At 33.1% G+C, this 22,634-nt stretch overlaps 3 protein-coding genes and 1 pseudogene across 3 annotated transcripts; 1 reads left to right on the top strand and 3 right to left on the bottom strand.

Annotated features, from left to right (window-relative positions):
* Positions 1-1,680: 1,680 nt before the first annotated feature.
* On the bottom strand, positions 1,681-2,325 carry LOC120205197 (anther-specific protein LAT52-like). Its single transcript, XM_039205113.1, has 2 exons — positions 2,144-2,325; positions 1,681-2,061 (listed from the first exon to the last, which is right to left on the bottom strand). The coding sequence occupies exons 1-2, from the start codon at positions 2,316-2,318 to the stop codon at positions 1,703-1,705; spliced, it is 534 nt and encodes a 177-aa protein (XP_039061044.1). The 5' UTR covers positions 2,319-2,325; the 3' UTR covers positions 1,681-1,702.
* Positions 2,326-10,702: 8,377 nt separating this feature from the next.
* Positions 10,703-11,392, bottom strand: LOC120205230 (pollen allergen Che a 1-like). The gene is made up of 2 exons (XM_039205142.1): positions 11,184-11,392; positions 10,703-11,105 (listed from the first exon to the last, which is right to left on the bottom strand). Exons 1-2 carry the CDS (start codon positions 11,344-11,346, stop codon positions 10,747-10,749), a joined length of 522 nt encoding a protein of 173 aa, XP_039061073.1. The 5' UTR covers positions 11,347-11,392; the 3' UTR covers positions 10,703-10,746.
* A 408-nt stretch (positions 11,393-11,800) lies between these two features.
* On the top strand, positions 11,801-13,611 carry LOC120205231 (annotated as a pseudogene).
* A 507-nt stretch (positions 13,612-14,118) lies between these two features.
* LOC120205229 (tubby-like F-box protein 7) lies at positions 14,119-16,929 on the bottom strand. The gene is made up of 4 exons (XM_039205141.1): positions 16,475-16,929; positions 15,612-15,699; positions 15,069-15,198; positions 14,119-14,776 (listed from the first exon to the last, which is right to left on the bottom strand). Exons 1-4 carry the CDS (start codon positions 16,823-16,825, stop codon positions 14,203-14,205), a joined length of 1,143 nt encoding a protein of 380 aa, XP_039061072.1. The 5' UTR covers positions 16,826-16,929; the 3' UTR covers positions 14,119-14,202.
* Positions 16,930-22,634: the final 5,705 nt, after the last annotated feature.

The raw sequence follows: 22,634 nt of genomic DNA, 5'->3' as shown, positions 1-22,634 counted from the left end.
ATCAGTGTATTGCTTATTTGTTATTTTGCTGATATTTCTTACATTAGACTATTGGATTGGATTTGAATACGCGATTTACATTTGTGGATAGTTTTTACATGTTGTTCAGCTTTGATTTACGGTTTGTCCAAAGTCTTTTAGTTGTTTGATCATGTTTTGTGGTTTATTTGCCGATGTAATTAGATGAGGTCGCTACTGACTAGTGTCAATAGTTTTAGAAAAATATTATAATTACATGTTTAGTTAATGATTATGGTTGTAATCTTTATTATAATTTTAAATTTTATAATAAATTAGAATTTTGAACACATAAATGCGTGGTACTTATATGTTGAAAATATTTTGATGTTTCGATATAACAAATTAAATGTTATTGAATTTTAAGATTTTACAATTATATTCAATTAAATTATTTGAATATCAAAATATTACTCCAAGCTTTTCAAAGATCAATTTCAATCCTTACTAAAGTGTAAAATTGTGTTTTAAACTTAAAATATTTTTGAAACAATTTCTACAAAGTATTTCGAATCAAAATCGAGCCAAAAAAATTATTTTTCAAAGGGATGTACCGATGCACTCATTGATGTATTGATGCACACCCTATTTCGAATGCATTTTGTGTACCGATGCACAGCCATGCATCGATGCACTCTTAAATTTATTGAAACATCGAATGCATTTTATGAACCGATGCACATACCATGCATCGATGCACATACCATGCATCGATGCACTCCTGGCTCTTTTGAAACATCGAATGTAATTAGTGTACCGATGCACCCCCAGTGTTCCGATGCACTAAGTCTTATAACAGTCGAAATATTTGAATTTTACACATAGTGTACCGATGCACACACGCTCCCAACCAGATTTTTAAATCATAATTACACAATAACGGCTCTATTGACTTCACCAATGATTCCCAACGTTCAGAAGTGATTCAAGGTGTATTTAAACAAGCTTAGGAGCCATTGATCAATAACAATTGTGAGAGAAACAAAGAGAAAGCTTTAAACATCAAGTTTGAACATTTCAAGCCTATTTTCTATTCAATATTCATTTTGCTTTCAAGAACACCCTTTGTACTCAATTGTATTATTCTTGAGTGTTCTTTCTTTGTTCTAGAATTGTGCAAACATCTTGTCTTGTGAGATTTTTCTGTAAGTTTGCAAAATTTGTATTGTTCTCTTTGAGAGAGAGTGTTCTCAAAAATTTGGGGTATAATTTTTGAGGGAGTTGTAAGGTTTCTCTTTGTCCTCAAAAGAAAGACAAATGAGTGAATTTGTGGAAAATCCTTAGTGTGGATAGCTAAGGTAGTGGACGTAGACTTTGGTTGAGAAAGTCGAACCACTCTAAATCGCAGTATAATTATTTTCTATTTTCTGTAAAAGTTTCCACCAAAATTTTTATTGTCAATTCACCATCTCTTGACCGATTCGTCGATCGATTAACTCAACATTATATTTATAAAAGCAACGCCATTACGGTAATATCATGAAAAAAAACTTTAGATAGTGTCTTTGAATCTTAAAATATAATTTTCAATTATTTTATTGAAATATTTATAAAACTATAAAAGCAACACCATTATGGTAATATCCACCATGCATTGTAAATAAAAGTATTTTAATTTATTTCTTAATTGAGTTGATGTAATAATTATAATAATTAATAAAGTTTTCCCTTAATAGTGTTGCGTTTATGCGACGGCTTCGTGGCCAAGTTCTTCTTTGAGTTCATAATATCCCATATCTGTAAGAACTTTTTTACACCCAGGGAGAGCTTCCTTCTTCTTGAACCCAAGGTTGTTGGGGTATCGGAGCTCGCCGACGACGCCGTCGCGTGCGGTGAGGACGACCCTAGCTTTCCTCCAGCCTTCCGTCGGTTCACTGCAGTCCTCCCTGGGACTCTTTATCAGGTTGATATCACAGTCGGAATCCTCGTAGTCACCCGTTACTTCGATTCTGTACTCTCCCGATGGATTCGTCGCTATTTCTTGGCTCTGATAGGTAGTTGCTCCGGTGGTACGATTATTGCATTCCAGTTTCACAACCGCACCTGTCAATTATAATGTACCAAGAACCACACTTTTTAGGTGCATTTGAAATATGAAAGAATATGTAGTGATTTGAACATGTACCATTGATGGGTTCGCTGAGTTTCGTCTCCAATTCGACGCGGCAAGTGTCGCAGTAAACTCGGCCTACGATGATGTACTTGTTTTGTTTAGCAGAGCCTGCAACGTAGGCGAAATTGAGGGAGGACGATATGCAGATGAAGAAGAAAAGGAATGTGATTACAGAAGCTTTAGCCATTTCTGTTCTTCTTTGCTCATATCAATGCTTGACCAAAAAAAAAGGGTAAATTTATAGGAAGGGGTTCACTTATTTTGGACCAGGGTTGTTATTCAAGTTTTCTATTTTGTTGGGTTTGGTTTGTTGGGGGACAAGGAGACTGTTTCATCCTTGTTTAATGTTGGGACTATACCAAGTAAAACAACTAATTATCTATAAAAAGAAATATATATATATATATATGTATAATAGTATATTTATACATTAAGCAAAAAATATATATAATAATTAATAATATTTTCATACTAAAAATAATTTTCCCATTTATTTTTATCCCAATGAATTAAGTGATTGAATCTATGAAATATTGATATAACTAAAATTAGCTAAGCGAAGTTTGCAAGTAGCTTCAATCTTGCCATTATGTCCTCACGTGATTAGGGCTTCATTGTTTTCAAAGTTCAACTAACCAACCTTTAAATATGTTAAAATTGTTGGAAGGTATTTCAGAAGAATGTCATATTTTTTGTTGTTTAAGCCGTTTGTCCTTCCACTTTTTTCCTAATAGATATGTGTGCTAGAAATCATATTAAGAGATGGTGATTTTTTAAAATGTGTAAGATTCTTGAGATCACATGTTCGAGACATTATTTTGAATATTACACCAATCAATACAATTTTCCTTGAGACAATGATTCTTCAACCCTAAACCCTAAACCCTAAACCTCAAGATAAACGTCTATCATGATCGGTATAGTAGACAAGATATGTATACATTGTTAATAAATTTTAAGGCAAAAGGAAAACCTTTACCACTGTAGTAGACCTAATTTATCACTTTCGTCCTATTGTATTTTTACATCAATTTAACTCTCGAAATTGCTTAATTGCATCATTCTATACCTTACCCCTAACTTAAAACTCTAAATTATAAACCCTAAATCATAACTCCATAACCTCTAAATCCTAAACCCTAAATCATAACTCTATAACTTCTAAACCCTAAACCCTAAACTCTAACTTAAAATTTATAATTTAGGGCGGAGTGTAAAATGATGCAATTAAACAATTTTGAGGGCTAAATTGAAGCGAAAATACGATAATTACGAAAATGATAAATTCAATCTAGTACATAAACAAATATGATACTTAAGTCAAATTTTAAAAATCAAGAACAAATATTATCTTATAATTCTTAAATTATTAAAAACAATTAACCAATAACTCTTAAAAAATAAAAAATTCAAACAATTGTATAAATTATTAATTTATGAAAAGGTGTGTGAAAGCAACAAGTCATGAGCCTTCCATATTTGATGAAATAATTAAGACAGTGCCCCCACGATAACTAAAAGTTGCCCAACTTGTTTCTTGCATGTGTTATTTTGAATTTTCTTTCGCCTTTCCTTTTCGCCATAAAAGCAGCTACATTTGCATATCTATCTATTTCTACCATCAAATTTGGACAATAAAAAATCTGAGTATATACAATTATGCGATGATTAAAATAATGTTGTCAAAGTTATGTTTACTATTTTTTTTCTAGATGGTATCGATACTATTGACAATGATATAGATACCACATTGTCAAAATTATTACATTTAAATTCCAGGATATTATTCTTGTATTGACATCACATAAAAATATCGATACTCATTTAAGAATATCGTTGTTCAATATAGAGTATCGAACTAGATCTGCACATTGTTGAACCTTCTAACATTACTAAAAGTGTTTACAGTGTGTCTGCGCCAGGAACAAAGTTTAAATTACCAAATAATTTTGCAGAAAAGGATAATTAAATTAATATTTGTGAATTTGAGAAGTTTAAATGTTTTGTTTTTACAAAATTTTAAATTTATCCCTAATAAATAGAGAATCATAACATAAAAAGATTTAATATTTTACTGAAAATGTGAAAATGGCGTGTGATATTGTCAACTGGTGGCGGTGCACGCTGTGTGCTTGTGTCAGCCGATTGTAGGCATGGTATGTGTTAATTAAGTGGAGGTGATTAAAGGGGAATTGGTTTAAGCTATAAGTAGTTTAATATTATTTATTTAGATTTTGAGTTTAAATTTTTATATATGTAAAAATTTATGTTAAAAGATTTATTTATTAATGTTAGATGTGACATGAATAAGTACGAATTAATCAAAGGTAAATTATATATTTTTTTATTGAATTTTATTTTTTTCTCCTATTTTACTTATCCTGTTTTTAATTTTTCTATTTTACTCATTGAACTTTATAAATTGAATTATTTTGTTCACTCTACCGTTAACTTTAACAGTGAGATGATGTGTTATTTATTATTATTATTATTTAATATAAAAATAATTGAAAATATAAAGGGTAAATTACATCATTCCTCACTAAATTTTACTCTCTCTTATTTTGCTCACCAAACTATAAAATAAAAATAGAAGGTGGTCGGATGCCACCGCCGATCACTATTAATTGTCGTAGAAGATGACCGTTCGGTCTCAAATTTCATGGGTCGCTTCGTCTCAACACCTTAAGTCCGAATCTGACCTCCATTTTGTCGAAACTTGTTTCGAAGTCCACGAATTGAAAATTAAAAGTGAGGGAGCCGAAACATTTGAATCGAGATTCACAAATTTTGTGATATTTTCCAGTGAAACAACCACCAGATTTGGACTCAAGGTGTCGAGACGAACCAACCTATGAATTTTGAGACCAAACGACCACCATCAACGAAGGTAGACAGTGAACGGAATGAAAAATGACGCGGTGGCCGACGATGGAATAGGAAAAAAATGGGAGGAAAGAAGAGCATTCGAAACGATGTCGATTTGATGTATATTTGAGTTTTTCAAAAAGTCGTCGTTTTGATGTTTGATGGCACGCCATCACACCGTTAGAGAGTTAATGACAGAGTGAGTAAAATAATTTAATCTGTAAAGTTTAATTATTAAAATAGAAAAATTGAAAATATGGTAAGTAAAATAAGAAATAGAGTAAAATTCAGTGAGGAATAGTATAATTTACCCATTAATCAAAGTAAAGTTATAATATAATTTACCCATTAATCTAAGTAAAGTTATAAATAACTGAGGAAAGAAAATGGAGGTACTTAGGGTGTCCCAAGAGCTAAGTGTGGGGGCAAGTAAAGGATGGTACACTCATAATGAATCATGACCGAAAGGTGGGGCAGTGTGTCAATGAACAAGGGCTTTAGCTATCACCAAAACCAGTTGGTTTTATTGATGCTCTTTTAATAGTTTGAATTATTTTGTTGATAGGGTCAGATTTATTTACATTTATCTTTGTTTGTTTGAGTTTTAGTTAAGTTCTTTAATCTTTCATGGTCCTTCGACTATAGAGTGTTGCTTTGTTGAGTTTCTCAATTATTAAAAGTTACAAAATGGTCACTCGACTATTTATTATGTTCCAAACTTGTCATTTTCTGTTAAAAAAAGGAAGATATTCCGAGCTGAAAGTTAGCTTGTTGACTGTGACATGATAAAATTTGATCCTAAAATCTCAAACGACTATCATATCTCCGTCATAATGTTAACATATAGATAAACAACTACCAATTTTTTAACGAAAAATGACGAATTTGAAGCATAATAAATAGTTAGATGACTATTTTATAACTTTTAATAGTCGAGTGACTCAATAAAGTTGTAACAACCCGGAAATTTGAAAATATTATTTAAATGAAATTTGAGGTTTTAATTTTGTAAATTGGTAAATTTTGGGGACTAAATTGAAAGTTTTTAAAACTTGTTCCTTGTTTTAGAGTTAAAGAAAATTTAAGGATTAAGCCCTGAATTTACCCCTGAAGTGTCGGCAGGCACTGGTTATTTAGAAGTGCAATTGGTTTCAGAAACCAATTGCTCAAAAATTTTTTTCACACAACTTCCAAACCCGATTCCGACGACATCCGACCTCTAATCGTCGTTTTGAAACCACCATCGTGTTCGTCATCGAGCGAGGAACAAACACCTTAAATTAATTGAAGTGAAACATTGCCAAACGCCGTGAATTTCAAGTCAAAGTCTCGACATTTTTTAGCTCAATCGCCGAGAAAATCTTAAATTCATCGTCGATCGTTGCTCCGTTTACGACACCTCCCGCACCATCGTGTTCCTTGTGCCGTTCTGAGTCCGCCGGTGTCATCCTTGGTCTCCGTCGACGGCGGCGCGTGGGGAGGTGAAGCGGTCAAAGTTTTCGATTTGTTGAAATCGAGCTCTCCGCCGTTCAAAAATTTGAACCGAGCTTTGTAAGTATCTCGAAATCGCTCAAAATAATTTTTAGGATTTTTTCTGTAAATTTTCCAACACTTATAGACGCCGCACGCGCCGCCACTGCGCGTGTGGAAGGCAAAAAAAACCGGTTTGACCGGTTCCGACCTGACCCGACCGTTGACCCAACCCGTTGATCGTTGACTGTTGACCGGTACTATTTTAGTAATTAATTCGAAATAGTTGCTATTTTAGTAATTAATTCAAAATAGGTGCTATTTTAGTAATTAATTTAAAAAAAGGGTGTTATTTCTGTAAAATGATTGACAGTTTGTTGACCTCATTTGACCAAAACTTTGACCGGCTATTAAACGACCGTTAATCTTTTCCGAGAATACATATCCTGACATTTTTTGACGTCCCGAATATGTTTTTGGGGTCTGTTTCACCAAATTCGAATCCGAAAGTCTCCAAATCATCAGTCAAACCTGTTGACTTTGATTTTGACCAAGAATTCAGAATTTCGGAAGGTCATACTTTATGTTTTTCGACGTTCTGAATCTGATTCCGAAGTCCATTTTGCCAAATTTTGACCCGAAATCCCTGAATCGAGCATGTGAACCCAAAAGGCTTAGTATTTTAATATTTTAATTATTTAATTGAGATTTAGACGTAAGGGTAAACTGAGTCCGCGATTTATCGGGTCGTATTGTATTTTGAAGAAAGTTGGACCTGTTGCTTATCAGCTTGAGTTGCCTCCCCAGCTCAGTCGTATTCATGATGTTTTTCATGTGTCTATGTTGAGGCGATATCGTCCAGATCCAGATCACATCATTCAGGTTGACGAGGTAGAACTGAGACCTGATTTATCATATGAGGAGGAGCATGTTCATGTTTTAGAGAGGGTTGAGCGAGTTCTTTGGAATAGGCGTATTCCAATGGTCAAAGTTCAGTGGAGTAATCGTAGCCCATCAGAAGCTACTTGGGAGACATTGGAGTCAATGGAGGTTCAATTTCCGCATCTATTTTCATAAGGTAAATTTCGAGGACGAAATTTCTTGTAGAGGGGGAGAATTGTAACAACCCGGAAATTTGAAAATATTATTTACATTAAATTTGAGGTTTTAATTTTATAAATTGGTAAATTTTGGGGACTAAATTGAAAGGTTTTAAAACTTGTAGTCTGTTTTAGAGTTAAAGAAAATTCAGGGATCAAGCCCTAATTTTACTCCTGAAGTGTCGGCAGGCTCTGGTTATTTAGACGTGCAATTGGTTTCGGCAGAAACCAATTGCTCAAATTTCTCTTTTTTTTTCACACAACTTCCCAACCCGATTTTGACGCCATCCGACCTCCGATCGTCGTTTTAAAACCACCATCGTGTTCGTCATCGAGCGAGGAACAAACACCTTAAATTAATTAAAGTGAAACGCTGCCAAACGCCGTGAATTTCAAGTCAAAGTCTCGACCTTTTTTTAGCTCAATCGCCGAGAAAATCTTAAATTCATCGCCGATCGTTGCTCCGTTTACGACACCTCCCGCACCATCGTGTTCCTTGTGCCGTTCTGAGTCCGCTGGTGTCATCCTTGGTCTCCGTCGACGGTGGCGCGTGGGGAGGTGAAGCGGTCAAAGTTTCTGATTTGTCGAAATCGAGCTCTCCGTCGTTCAAAAATTTGAACCGAGCTTTGTAAGTATCTCGAAATCGCTCAAAATAATTTTTAGGAATTTTTCTGTAAATTTTCTGACACTTATAGACGCCGCACGCGCCCCCACTCGTCGCCACTGCGCGTGGGGAAGGCAAAAATAACCGGTTTGGCCGGTTTTTAAAGGTTTTGACCGGTTTGACCGGTTCCGACCCGTCCCGACTGTTTACCCGACCCGTTGACCGACCCGACCCGACCGTTGACCGTTAACCGATGTTATTTTAGTAATTAATTCAATTAGGTGCTATTTTAGTAATTAATTTAAAAAGGTGATATTTCTGTAAAATGGTTGACAGTTTGTTGACCTCCTTTGACCAGAACTTTGACCGGCTATTAAACGGCCGCTAATCTTTTCCGAGAATACCTATCTTGACATTTTTTGACATCTCGAATCCGTTTTTGGGGTCCGTTTTACCAAATTCGAATCCGAAAGTCTCCAAATTGTCAGTCAAACCCATTGACTTTGATTTTGACCAAGAATTCAGAATTTCGGAAGGCTATACTTTATGTTTTTTGACGTTCTGAATCTGATTCCGAAGTTCGTTTTGCCAAATTTTGACTCGAAATCCCTGAATCGAGCATGTAAACCCAAAAGACTTAGTATTTTAATATTTTAATTATTTATTTGAGATTTGGTTAAGGAATTGATTTAATAAAATATTTTATAAAGGTACTCGTGTTTCACCTGAGCGAGGATCAGTTAGGTCTAGAGTTGTTCGTTCGTCAGATCAGTCCGAACCGCATACTACAAGAAATACTCGTAGGTTCCGTATATTATTTAAATAAAGATTAAGATTATTTATACTAGGATTCCAATATGGATTTTTTTCTAATTCGTAGGATCTAGCGCTGCAACAGAGCGTGATCGACAAACCCAATAATAGGCTTCCCTATCTGATTTCTCAGACTGTTACAGGTGTGTTTTCCGACAGTGTTACATTAGTAATGTTTTAAAATATATATCTGAATATTGTGTATCTGATATCTGATTTACTGTATATTTCTTATATGATTTCTGGTTATGGTATTTTATACCGATTCTCTGAATACTGATTATCTGATATCTGAATTTCTGTATACTATTGATTTGTCTTCTGATTTCCGTATTTCTGTATATGATTTCCAAATATGAACACTTTTATGTTTTAAAGAATTAATCATGGTTTTCATTCAAATACATTCATGAACATCTCTATCATTGGGGGTATTGTTGAATGAAGTATATCCGCAGGTTCCTCGGTTTTGTGCTCAGGGCCTTATTTGTTGTGTGGGCTGGGTGTATGGTTCTGGGGAACCTACACATTCTGTTGTGATGGGCTGGGGGTAGTGTTTATATTTTTAATGACATAATTGCATAAACTGATTTAACTGGAATATTTTTATCAATATGTTTTTATATACACTGTATGGTGCACACTGGGCTTTTTAGCTCATCCTGTAGTTTTTACCCTTTTTCAGATAGCAGCAGATCGTAAACTATCAGATTTGGCATCAGGAGAGATCAACTACTTATTTTGTACGAACTTATATCTCTATATGTTTTTCATTTATGTTTGGTGAGATGCAATTGCTATCGTTTTGGATATATCTGTATTATTAACATTTTGTTCTGTATTATATCTAATGTATTATAAGATGTTTTAAATAAAAAAAATCTCTGAATGGGATATGTGACCACTTAGGTTTGGGTCTAAATCCATATTGGAATCCTAGTATAAATAATCTTAATATTTATTTAAATAATATACGAAACCTACGGGTATTTCTTGTAGTACGCGGTTCAGACTGATCTGACGAACGAACAACTCCAGACCTAACTGATCCTCGCTCAGGTGAAACACGAGTACCTTTATAAAATATTTTATTGAATCAATTCCTTAACCAAATCTCAAATAAATAATTAAAATATTAAAATACTAAGCCTTTTGGGTTCACATGCTCGATTCAGGGATTTCAGGTCCAAATTTGGCAAAACGGACTTCGGAATCAGATTCAGAACGTCGAAAAACATAAAGTATGACCTTCCGAAATTCTGAATTCTTGGTCAAAATCAAAGTCAACGGGTTTGACTGACGATTTGGAGACTTTCAGATTCGAATTTGGTGAAACAGACCCCAAAAACGGATTCGGGACATCAAAAAATGTCAGGATAGGTATTCTCGGAAAAGATTAACGGTCGTTTAATAGCTTGCCAAAGCTGATCAAAGTTCTGGTCAAAGGAGGTCAACAAACTGTCAATCATTTTACAGAAATAGCACCCTTTTTAAATTAATTACTAAAATAGCACATATTTTGAATTAATTACTAAAATAACACATGTCAACGGTCGGGTCGGTGAAATTAATAAAAATAGATGTCAATTTTAATTTTGAGAGGAAGTTATTTTCATACGTGATGTTAAAAAACAATATGTATGAGTAAATTAGCTACTTATTAGTAGCAGTGTGTTATTAATAAACTGGGACTAGTTCTAGAATTATTGCAATTAATTTACCCCATTTCTATTACAATGGCAAAAGTTTGGTGGAAGTGATCAAGGGATATAGGAATGGCCTTCTTCTCCTTGAAGTTCATAATATCCCATCTCCTTAAGAACTTCAGTACATTCCGAGAGAGGCTCCCTCTTCTTGAACCCGAGATTGTTGGCGAACCGTTGGATGCCTTCGATGCCGTCTTTCGACGTCATAACCACCCTGGATTTCCTCCATGCCTCGGTAGGATCACGGCAATCATCCCTTGGACTCTTGACGAGACTCACTTCACAGATCTCTTCCGCGTGATCGCCTTCCACCTCGATCTTGTATGCTCCGGCGTCATCGGTTAGGACATCTTTGGTGATCGTGGTTACCGTCCCGTTGGTACGGTTCCGGCATTCCAAGTTCACTAATGCGCCTGCAACATCAACACAGTGAAACTTGTCAATGTACCAACAAATCAACATATCAACTTGTCATAATGTCATTTACATACCCTTGAGTGGTTCGCTGATTCTGGTCTCGAATTCGACACGGCAAGTGTCGCAGTAAACCTTGCCTTCGACGATGAACTTGACCTGCGCGGCACTGACGGAGTCGAGGACGGATGAAAGGCAGATCGCCAAGGAGAAAAGAGCGATCTGTGAAACTTTTGCCATCTTTATTTATTTTTGTTCTCTTTTTCCTTGGATGATTAAAGCTTGTGAAAGTTGGGAAAACTTATAAGGAGGGATTTAGCTATTTTGGGCTATGATTGTTATTCTAATTTTCTACTTTCAAGGGTTTGGTTTACTGAAGGGAGAAAGAATCGATCTTTAGTATACTTTTTAATTGTTTGAACCATATTTAGGCGAAACAACTAATTATCAATATTTTATAGAAAGAGGACGAGTTATGAATACTTAAGTGATCATTTTATAACTTTTAAAAGTTGAGAGACTCAACAGAATAGTTTCGTACTAGTAAAGACCATTTCGTAATTGTTAATAATTAGAGAGCTCAATAAAATAATATTATATAAACGAGGGATGATTTGTATACTTTACCCATAAAAAATACAGTCACGAGTCCGAATGATTGAAATGAAGAGCAGCCCAATCCATGTATCCAAAGTCAAAAAAGGATCCTCATTTAGCTTTGACATCCAAATATACAAAGTCAACCATGGCCGGAATCGGACCTTTGACTCAAGACTGGGAGCCGATCGTTATTAGGAAAAAAGCCCCAAGCGCCGCCGACAAGAAGGATGAGAAAGTCGCTAACGCCGCCCTCCGTGCTGGTGCCGAGATTGAATCCATCAAAAAATGTATTTTTTTATTTTGCAAAAATCCGCAGATTTCGTTAGATAATCACTATATTTTATCAATATGGATTCTTTTAATTTTTTTTTGGTGAAAGTAATTTTATCATGGGAATTTGCAGCTAATGCTGGGACGAACAGGGCGGCATCAAGTAGTACTTCTTTGAACACGAGGAAGCTCGACGAAGACACTGAAAATCTCGCTCGTAAGAAATATTTATTCCTTTTCTTTCTATTGACCCAATAAATTCTGAATTGTAAATGGTTTAGTTTTTGTACGAATTGCTCAAAAGAGAATAATATTAGTTTAGAATTAATTTTGGGATTGATTATAATGATGTCTATGTTGGAATTAATGTTGGGATTGATTATAATGATGTCTATGTTGGAATTGATTATAATGATGTCTATGTTGTTAGCAAGGCCAGATGCAAGATTTTATGTCAAATTGTAGGTGCGAAAACAGATTATAAATAAAAATACAAAAAATATATGTATAAAATATATGCGCATTTGAAAATTTTCAGGGGTGACTGTCCCACCGTCCTCTTCTGTCCATCCTTGGATGTATGTGTCTGCTGATTATTGATTTAAATTAGGCACTAAATTGTGTGATCTTGTATAACCAGTAGTTTTCATTAACTTATTAGCCTAAGGGATTCAAACAAATTGTTTTATAACATTAATAAAGAGGGTTTTATGAATTTACTTTAATAGCATGTTACATGTATGTGTGTGTATTGCTTTCTTCTTTCTTCTGTGTGGTTAAGAGCTTTTTTGGTACATATATATCCCTGGGAATGTTTTTTTTTTCATTTCTCCTTTTTTGAAATTCTTTATTTCTTTCTTATAATGCTTGAGCAAGTTGGGTTGTTTTGGTCCTATGCATGTTGAATGACCTATGCTCTATATCTCCATTAGTTTGGAGGATCAAATGATCAACTATGCTCTATATCTCCATTAGTTTGGAGGATCAAATGATCAACTATGCTCTATATCTCCATTAGTTTGGAGGATCAAATGATCAATTATGTGTCTATGATTGTATTTACATATTGCATTTTTGTATGTCTTCATAGCAACCTTGGTTTATTTATCTGATTACACAATTCAGCGATCTCCTCCATAACAAGCTAGATGCATTTAGGTTTACATGATTTTCTATTATGATATGACCCCGAACCTGGTCATCAACCATTTGTAAATAATCTTATCTGCAGTCCTTACTGAACTTTTATGGTACCTTAGTTCTCGAGGATGATTCCATTGTAAATTTTCGTTGATGTTTAAACTCGTGAACAGATGAGTGAGTGCCGACTGAACTAAAGAAAGCCATCATGCAAGATCGAATGGATAAGAAACTTACCCAGGCTCAACTTGCTCAGGTCTCCCTCTCCCTCTTGCTCTATGTTTGCATGTATTCATGTGTAATTCTTCAAGAGTGATGAGTCTTTATTTATATGCTAAGTTCTTTAACTGAACTATTTTCTGTCATCCCACAGATGATCAATGAGAAGCCACAGATCATACAGGAGTATGAATCTAGAACAGCCATTCCTAATCAACAGATAATCGGTAAACTGGAGAGGGCTCTTGGTGCAAAGCTGCGAGGGAAAAAGTGAGAGGGTCAACAACCTGAACTAAAATTCCGTCCAACTTCTCGATTCCTAAAACCTGGTGATGTAAATGAATGTTTTTCTACCGTGTCTTTATGTGATGATTATGTCTTATGACTATGACCATGAAATGAAGTTTGTGTGCATGCTCGACTGTAACATGTAATCTGGGATGAACTGTGCTGTTTGTGTTTGGCATTGGCGAGTTTCGTATTATTTGTTAGACACACTCCTTCCATAATGTTTATCAAGGTTTCAGCAACTAGAAACACCAAGAATTGTGAAATACGTTCGACCCTTTTAGCTTGCTGCAATTGGATTTTTATGCTTGGAAATATATAGTAGCATGATTGTGCTCGTATTTCACCTCCTTTTGTTTTCAACCTTTCTTGTTGCTAAGCCATTAACTCCTATTAGTTTGATGGAAACTGTGTTGAGCTAACATGAGATATGTCTCAAACCAATGCGCTATAGGAACGTGTACCATCATTTGCTCTGTACCATTAAAAAAAGGCTGTCCAAAACTTATGAACTTTGACATGTAGAAATATTTATATTAAACATGTAACACAGTTTAAGTATAAACACTTCAAAGAAAATCATTCACAAGCCAATTTGGTACCAAAGCTTGTTAGGCAGATGGCAAATGCAAGAAAGGCTGACAAGGGATGGCTATAATCCATGGTGAATGTATCGTCCCCAACTTTCCCAAACTGGAGGAGAACCATGTCCTCATCTCCTTTCCCTCCTGGTTGGCTTGGGTCTACAGTCGCAGACAGCTGAAAGTTTTTCACAGATGCTACTGTTACCCGACCATGGAAATTCAAACACCAGCACTGTAAATGTTCATGCCATCTCGGAGCTTTGTTATTGAAAATTGCATGACCAGGTGCAGCATTCTTGGGCATTTTCAATTTGGAGTCGTCTAAATGCTTGTTGGTCATTTCTTCCGGCAAAGGGAATTTCACAGTGCAGACCATCCTCCTCGGACCTCTTGATTTCAAGATATTGAACTTGTAAGACACTTTTCCCACCTCAAAATTGCCAGCTGGAACTTGGGGGCTGATTCGCTTACTCGCAAACCTGCAACTTGATGTAATGCTCGAAGGCTTGGCACCACTGTGTGGCGGTTGACTATCATATATTGTAAAGTTGGTGCCTAGAAAATCCGAACTGCAAAGATTTTAAATTTACATGCGAGAGTCAACTAAAAGATATAAAAGAAAGTCCAAGGTATTCTATATATACTATAACATGACAAAAAAGAGAAAGTAATGGCATCGTAAATAAAGACAGCTACCCCACCATATGAGTAATCTTCCACATGCTCTCTCAAATTCAACCATATCTCACCTAAGAACTGTAAAAGATAGACTAAGTTCAAAGTGCAGCTTCTTTCAACGTTCCAAAAAGAGAAGGATCACAGGACAAAATACATCACTAAAACATCATACAAGTTTCCTACCTTAACTTCCCAACATAGGCATTGCTGCCTTGAGATATATCATCTGGATCATGGGATAGAATATACTCAATATGAGCACCATGTCTATATCTTTTTGCTGCCAATAGAAATTTCCCCTCATCGGTGAATGCTGCCAAAAATCAAGAAAAAAATATTCAAATAAGGCAGATATCAACCACTAATTCACTAACTTAATCTAGCTGCATGGTAGCCACAAATAAGGAAATTGATTGGCTAAAAACAATAAAACCCTTATACATTCTCTCAAGAAATGAAATAAAAAACTGCCAACATTTTCGAGGGAAATAATTGCTTGCAAGCTTAATGTAACATATTTCAATTTGGCCAAGACACAGTAAAGTGTAAAGCTTAGAAAAAGAAATCAGGTATCAGGCTAGGTAATGAAACAATGATCATTAAGCAGATGGATGGTCTTTGTTTAAAGTTCTGGATATTTTCAAGGTTAAGAACAAGTCATTCTGATTAAGGCAAAGGTTAATCATCATGCTTGGATTTTAAAACCAAAAGAAAAAAATCACTTACACGGCGTAGGAGAAAGATAAAGGTAGAATGTTGAGCTCTTTTTGCATCGCTTTATAATGCACTGGTTTGGAAAATCTCTTGGACCAGGCTGCATTAGCAAAAAGGTAATAAAACCATCAATCACAAAACATTCAAAAAACTGATCAGTTGGCAATGCTAAATCCCAAATGCATTTTAGATTCATAACCAGAATCAGCGGAGCAACTTAATTACTGAAAACTTCACCTCAAACTAACAACAATAAGCAAACAAACAAATTTAAAGATCACAAAACAGATAAATTCTGTATGCTTTATTTTGTTTTCAAATTTTATTTGTGTAAATGAAAAAAATAAGTTACTTTATGATGATTGGGAGGGGCCATTCCACATTTCTGAACTGCCCAGAAAACAATCCTTACCCTCACAGGATAATTTTCCCAGAATATGAAAAAGAAGTTTCCTTTCTATTAGACGCTAATCGTGTTAAAAGCAAAAAGTTGACAATACATGGCTAAAATTTCACCGAATTTCAAATGTAAAAAAATGACATTTGCTTCAGATGTGTACCTATATAACTCTTACATTTCTCTAAAATCACCCAATACACAGGAGAAACAAAAAAGTAATTCTCTGAATTAAAATTAAATGATATAAGAACAAAACGCATCAATCAATAAATCCAAATGTAAAGAAATCCATGCAAAAAATGAAAATCCGGACAAATAAACAAACGAAAACAAAATTTTCACCAATTCTGGAAGTTTTAAATTCCTGAAAATTTTAAATATTGAAAACTTTAACATGATCATGAGATTATATCCTAAATTCAATTAAAAACCAAAACGAAATTGGAAAACAAATTAAAGGAAAGTTTTAAATTACCTGTTTAAGACATGAAGGAAAGGTGATTTTGCCGCTACCAGGGGAAGAAGCCCTAACGATCTCTCTCATAGCTTCTCTCCACCTCTTACATACGCCGGCGCATGCGACGACGTTTTGCCTCTGAGGCCACCGATCTTCACTCGACTCCACGCGCTTCATGATCTCACCTAACAACTCCGGCATCATTGTGGACCAGGAGTCCCCTTCCTCCTCCTTCGGACGCGGCGAAGGAGAAGAAAATTCCGGTTGGTTCACCGTTGCTATCGCCGCCGTTTTGAACGATGATCTCCACGATCTCGAGAATCTCCGTGAAAGGCACGAGCGCTTCCTGAACGATGACGAACACGACATCGTGTACTAGAAAGGTTTTGTTTTGGCCCTAATTGTTTCGAGGAGAGATTCAGAGAGAGATGGGAGATTTTGTTTGAAGGATCGGAAAGTAAAAAGGGAAAAATTGAGGGAAAAATGATGACAGTTGTATGAAGGACATACCGGTGACAGAATGGAAAGAAGGTCGAATAAGATAGAGGAGTTAATGCAACGTGTCAATACATTATTGGTCGTTATGAATTGGGGATTGGTATAGTTGCCCTTTTATTATGTTTGTTCAATTTTGACTCGGTCCCTTGTTTCTTTAATATTAAGCGCTCAACCGCTGGTTTTATTTTATTGAAAATTTAATAGATAAATTATGTATTTAGTATCTAAATTATCAGTTTTAATATGTTTCAGTACTTAAACTTTTAGTATTTTTAAAATCATATCTAATGTTTAGTTTTTGTTTCATTTTAGTACCCTATTGTTAAAAACATGCCCGATTAGTACTTAAACTATCAATTTTGATTTGTTTTAATACCTAAACTTTAAGTTTTTTTCCAAAGCTTAATATTAAGTTTTTAATCGGGTATTAAAATAAAATAAAAACTAAACTTTAGGTATGATTTAAAAAAAAATAAAATTTTAAGTACTAAAACAAATCAAAATTAAAACTTTAATTATGCTTGTCCATTCAAAAAATTTGTATTATTAACCTATATATGCCCACCCTCAAAATTATTTTTAGATCCGCCACTGAAATATATATATTATACTCAGAAGAAAGCAAGTAGCGTCGTAGCGAACAAATTTCAAGCAACTGTGAATTAGAAATACCTCAAAACTGCTTCGAAGATATAATCAAATATATATTATCAACCCAAATATAAATTTATCGGCCAACGTGTGACGCTTTTGCCGAGTGGTTAAGGGGAGTGCCTGTTAAGTACATGGGTTTATCCCTCGCGAGTTCGAATCTGTAGGCGTCGTTTTACACAGAATATTTTTTCCAAAATTAACTTCTCTAAGGGGGTGTTTGGATTGGGGAATGTGGGATTCCCATGAGAATGAAATCCACATTCCCCCGTTTGGTTAGCCCGGGAATCCTATTCCCGGTAATATAAGATTACCAATAGTGGATTTTTTGGGGTATATTACCGGGAATGTCATTACCTCCATTTCCTTAGGTATTGTTGGATTACCGGCGTTTTGGACTAAAATGCCCTTAAATTTTTATTTTTTTTCAAAAATATATTTATTCTGTCATCGAATAATAAAAATTTTACGAATGTTAAATTACAAATTTATCCTTAAATTATTTTAGATTTACAAAAAAAAATCTATAATTAAAATTTTATATAAAGTTCAAGGGTTTAAATAAAATTTTACCCTTTCATTAAACTTTTTTTTATTTTTAATTTTGTAAAAAATATATAAATATTATGAATTTAATTTTTTTAAAGAAAATATATAAATATTTTCCAACTTGTAATATTACACAAATATATAATTAGGACAATTTGGTCAAATATACATTCCAATAATCTTTTATTCCTTTAACCAAACACGGTAATCTTACATTCCTGCTAAGCCAACCAAACACAAAATACAACATTCCCAGTAATGCTATTCCTTGGTAATCTTACATTCCCACTGGTAATCTTATATTCCGTGAACCAAACGCACCCTAAGTGGTATAATCAAATAATCCATCCAATAGTTTTTGTTAAATTGTTATTCATTATACGCATAATTGTGAAAAATCCACGTCAATTAAAAAAGGGTAAATTATGTATTTAGTACAAAAACTATCAATTTTAGTCTGTTTTAATACTTAAACTCTTAATAATTTTAAAAATCGTACCTAATACTTAATTTTTGTTTCATTTTAGTACCATATTGTTAAAAACTTAACGTGTTTAGCACCTAAACACGTTAAGTTTGATATGTTTTGGTACCTAAACTTTTTTTTCTTCAAAATTAACGTTAAATTTTGAACAGTGGTACTAAAATGAAATAAAAATTAAACTTTAGGTATGGTTTTGAGAGAATTGAAAGTATAGGTACTAAAATGGACCAAAACTAACCATTTAAGTACTAATCGTGTAATTTACCCTTAAAATTATTACACTATATCTATCTATGTGTTCGAAAAATTTTAAACATGATGTATGCTTCTATACGAAAAATATAATGATGCAATTGTTAATTAAATATTTTTCTATAAAAATAAAATTCATTGATTTTATTGAAAAGAAAATAAATTTGCGCGATCCAACTTATCTCAGTAGTTAAAGGAATTGTTGTTAATCTTAGAGGTCACAGGTTCAAGCACCAACGGCTGTAGTAGGATGATTGAGCGTTCATTGTCAAAATGTTTGAGAGTATTTAGAACCTTTACTATTGGCTTATGATCTAATCGTAACTTAAATAAATAATTAGATATATTCATTTAACCATTAACTCAAAAAACTAACCACTTAAATTCATAAAAGATTATACAAGGAAAATCTTAAAAACTCATCCAAAAGCTCGAAAAATATATAGATTTGAAAATAGGATAGTTAAGTATTAAAAGGTCATCGAGAATTGTAAATCAAAGTTGAACATAGTAAGAAAATTATCTCCAAACAAAAAACACACATTCAATCATCATTTTATGAATTTAAGAGAAGAAAAAAATATAATAATACTTATGCTAATTTCGTGAGGTGAAGAAAGAAAAATGATCAATAAGACCTTAATATTTTAAGGATTTAAAGTTAATGTTTTTTACAATTAATGTTTAATTAATTTTGGTATTGATGATTGGATAGTTGGTAAATAATTCATATGATATTTTGAGATAAAATATTACATGTTTGATAAGTAAGAGATTATACGATATAGAGACTTTAACTTATTAAAATATGGATATAAAATTTTAATAATTATCTATTAATTATGAATTAAATATAAAGATTACTTAATTAATTTTGTGACAACAAAATTACAATCTTTTATTCTATATATAACATGAACACCTTAAAGTCTAACACATAGACATTAAGTTTCTTATTGTTAAAGAAAATTCAAAGTGATTAGGTATTTAGAGAATATGTTAATAAAAACTCATAATTGAGTCCTTGCTAAGGGATTATCACCCTATATCTTTCATGAATTTGTAAAATTTGATCTTACCCATGTTTAAATATGAGTAGTTAGAAATAGACATGTTTGATTTATATTACATGTAGTTTTCATTCTACACTCCATAACTGATTTATGTAATTTGATTGTGTTTGATACGTGACTATTAGTGGGTCTAGTCATGATTAATATGATGAAGACTACTTTTATCCTATATATATATATATATATATATATATATATATATATATATACGAGATTGTTATAGACTACATATTATATGATAGCAAATTTCGAGTTCATAAGATTATACATTTGTCAAGAAACATATGTGGCCTAAGTTAGAGATTGTCGGATTAAAATTCATAATTATGGGCAGATTGAAGTATGACGGAAAACTAATAAACCAATTATGTTACATGTTTCATAGGTAATAAAGTGTCATGGAATAAATTGTAGCCATCATGCATAAGTGACATTTATAATTTGAAGAGAAACAAAATTATAAATACTTAATAGATTGACTTGATATTCATTCTATATAAAGAAGTAGTGGTCCCCAAGGAATAGGTTAACATGTATTACTCTTATCCCGTCATATAATTTTTACAGCAAGAGAAGACTTATATTCTTGGAAGAACACAACCAAAGAAAGATTAAAAGATTTCAACTCATTAATTAATTCATCTACGCTTTTGCATCTAGTATTTTATTATCAATGATTTGGCACGATTAGATCCTAATTAGCTTTCATATTTATTATAATTTGGTTCTGACATTTTTATTTTTATTTTGAATAATATCATATAAATATAATAATGCATGTTTAGTTAAACATCTAAGTTTTTTGTGTGTTTTGGATTGAATTTAGCTCGGGCTCGGGTAGAGTTGTAAATGAATAAAGCGTTAATTGAACTATTCATAAATTGTTCATATAACATTCATTTATATGAGCTAAATAAACGAGCATAAGAAAAAAATTCATGTTCATTGAATAAACGAACAAGCACGAACAAATGTGTGCCTGATTCGTTTAGGTTCATGAACAAGCTCGTTTATCGACTTGTTTATAAGCTCATTTATCGAATCATGTATAATCTCATTTATAAGCTCGTTTACTCGGTTCTCATTTTTATTTTTTTACATTTTGAATACGGGTAAAAATAGGGACTAAATTGAGCAAAATATTAACTTTAGAGTTCAAACTATGAAGTATAAGGAAATGAAGGACTACTGATGTAATTTCACCATTTTTCTTCAGCTAGCAAATAAAAGAGGAAAGAGAGAGTGTTGGTAATTGACTGTTAAACTAACATGTTCACGAACGTTAAATAAAATTACTCACAAGCACAAAATTTACGAATATGAACACATTCAAAAATAAATAAACGACAACGAAGATTTATTAAAATATTAAATGAACACGAATCAAATATGAACATCTTCAAGAATAAATAAACGGACATAAACATAACTTTATTCGTCCAAACTCGATTCATTTATATCCCTAAACTCCAACCATATTGGCCTATGGCACGAGCTGTTATGGGTTTCGACTTTCTCAAACACAAATTTTATTGAGCTCAGATTTAATCAAACTCTAGTTGTTTTGAGCTCAAATTTCCTCATGTTCAGAGCAACTTACACTCTAATCAGCACTGCCATGCTTTCAAACTCATTCATGTTTTGCCATCTCTATTGATATATATCATGCCAGCACAATAATCATTAAAGATGTATTTTGTTATTCAAAAGACTTGATGTTTTGCTATAATAAGAGGAATTAGACCCATTGTTAAATTAATTCAAATTAAATATTATAAAATTAATCACGAATTAATTTTTTTTAACTAAGTTTACTTTATTCACAATAATACAAGAGACTTTTCTTCACGAAGTACTTAATTAATATTTGTAGAAAAACTGCACATGCATTATATGTGTGTGTATATCTTTAGGTCAACTAATTAATTACTTTACTTTTTTATGTTTCAGTTAAAAATATATGCACTCGTTATACTTGGCCACCGCCAATTATATTTTTAATTATTAATTAATATAGAAAAATATATTTTTTAAAAAAATAAATAAAGAAAAAGTTATCAGCCCCTCAATTAAAAAATTGTATTTATGAAAAATAAAAAAATATTTTAGCCCCCTCTATAATAAATTCCTAGTTCCGCCCCTGGATTCGACTCGAAAAAATTTCATGTTTAAATTGAGTTGTAAAATACAACTCGAATAACTCAAAATTTTTAGTAATTAGTAGATTGAGTTTCAAGTTTGAGTTGAGTCCTTAGGCTTTGTGTGATATATGTATATCACATAAGAAAGAATATGAAGAAATATATTTGTATCGCATATATAGTTATAGAAAGTCATTTAAATTGTATTCATATTATAAATATTTATAATTAAATATAAACAGAAACTCGAAAAGTCTACTCGACTAGAAAAAAAATTTCAAACCAATTCAAAGTTGCAAAATAGGACTCATCAACTCGAATAACTCAAAATTTTTTTGACTTTACTCGTTCTTTTAATGTTTTATAGGATATCTTTACACTCCATTTTATAGCTTCCCCAACGGACGGTGTTTCAAGTACATTTTATTTTCATCATATTGTGCAACTCTTATTTCATTGCTTTTATTTTCTTAAATGAATTTGTGATAGATATTTGGGATGCCATCTGAATGCATGTCATGGTATGTTTC

This window comes from Hibiscus syriacus, unplaced genomic scaffold, assembly GCF_006381635.1.
Source record: "Hibiscus syriacus cultivar Baekdansim isolate YM2019G1 unplaced genomic scaffold, ASM638163v2 tig00012370_pilon, whole genome shotgun sequence".
Lineage (NCBI taxonomy): Eukaryota > Viridiplantae > Streptophyta > Magnoliopsida > Malvales > Malvaceae > Hibiscus > Hibiscus syriacus.
Note: the sequence above shows the minus strand (reverse complement) of the source record. Positions and strands in the feature narration are given on the sequence as shown.

Excerpts from the sequence above, each read along its gene's own strand:
- LOC120205197 (XM_039205113.1), bottom strand. The coding sequence starts at position 2,318 with ATGGCTAAAGCTTCTGTAATCACATTCCTTTTCTTCTTCATCTGCATA. Across the intron at positions 2,062-2,143 it reads ACTCAGCGAACCCATCAATG|GTGCGGTTGTGAAACTGGAA; the intron begins GTACATGTTCAA and ends TATAATTGACAG.
- LOC120205229 (XM_039205141.1), bottom strand. The coding sequence starts at position 16,825 with ATGTCGTGTTCGTCATCGTTCAGGAAGCGCTCGTGCCTTTCACGGAGA. Across the intron at positions 15,700-16,474 it reads TTCCTTCATGTCTTAAACAG|CCTGGTCCAAGAGATTTTCC; the intron begins GTAATTTAAAAC and ends TTGCTAATGCAG. Across the intron at positions 15,199-15,611 it reads TTATCTTTCTCCTACGCCGT|CATTCACCGATGAGGGGAAA; the intron begins GTAAGTGATTTT and ends GATTTTTGGCAG.
- LOC120205230 (XM_039205142.1), bottom strand. The coding sequence starts at position 11,346 with ATGGCAAAAGTTTCACAGATCGCTCTTTTCTCCTTGGCGATCTGCCTT. Across the intron at positions 11,106-11,183 it reads AATCAGCGAACCACTCAAGG|GCGCATTAGTGAACTTGGAA; the intron begins GTATGTAAATGA and ends TTGATGTTGCAG.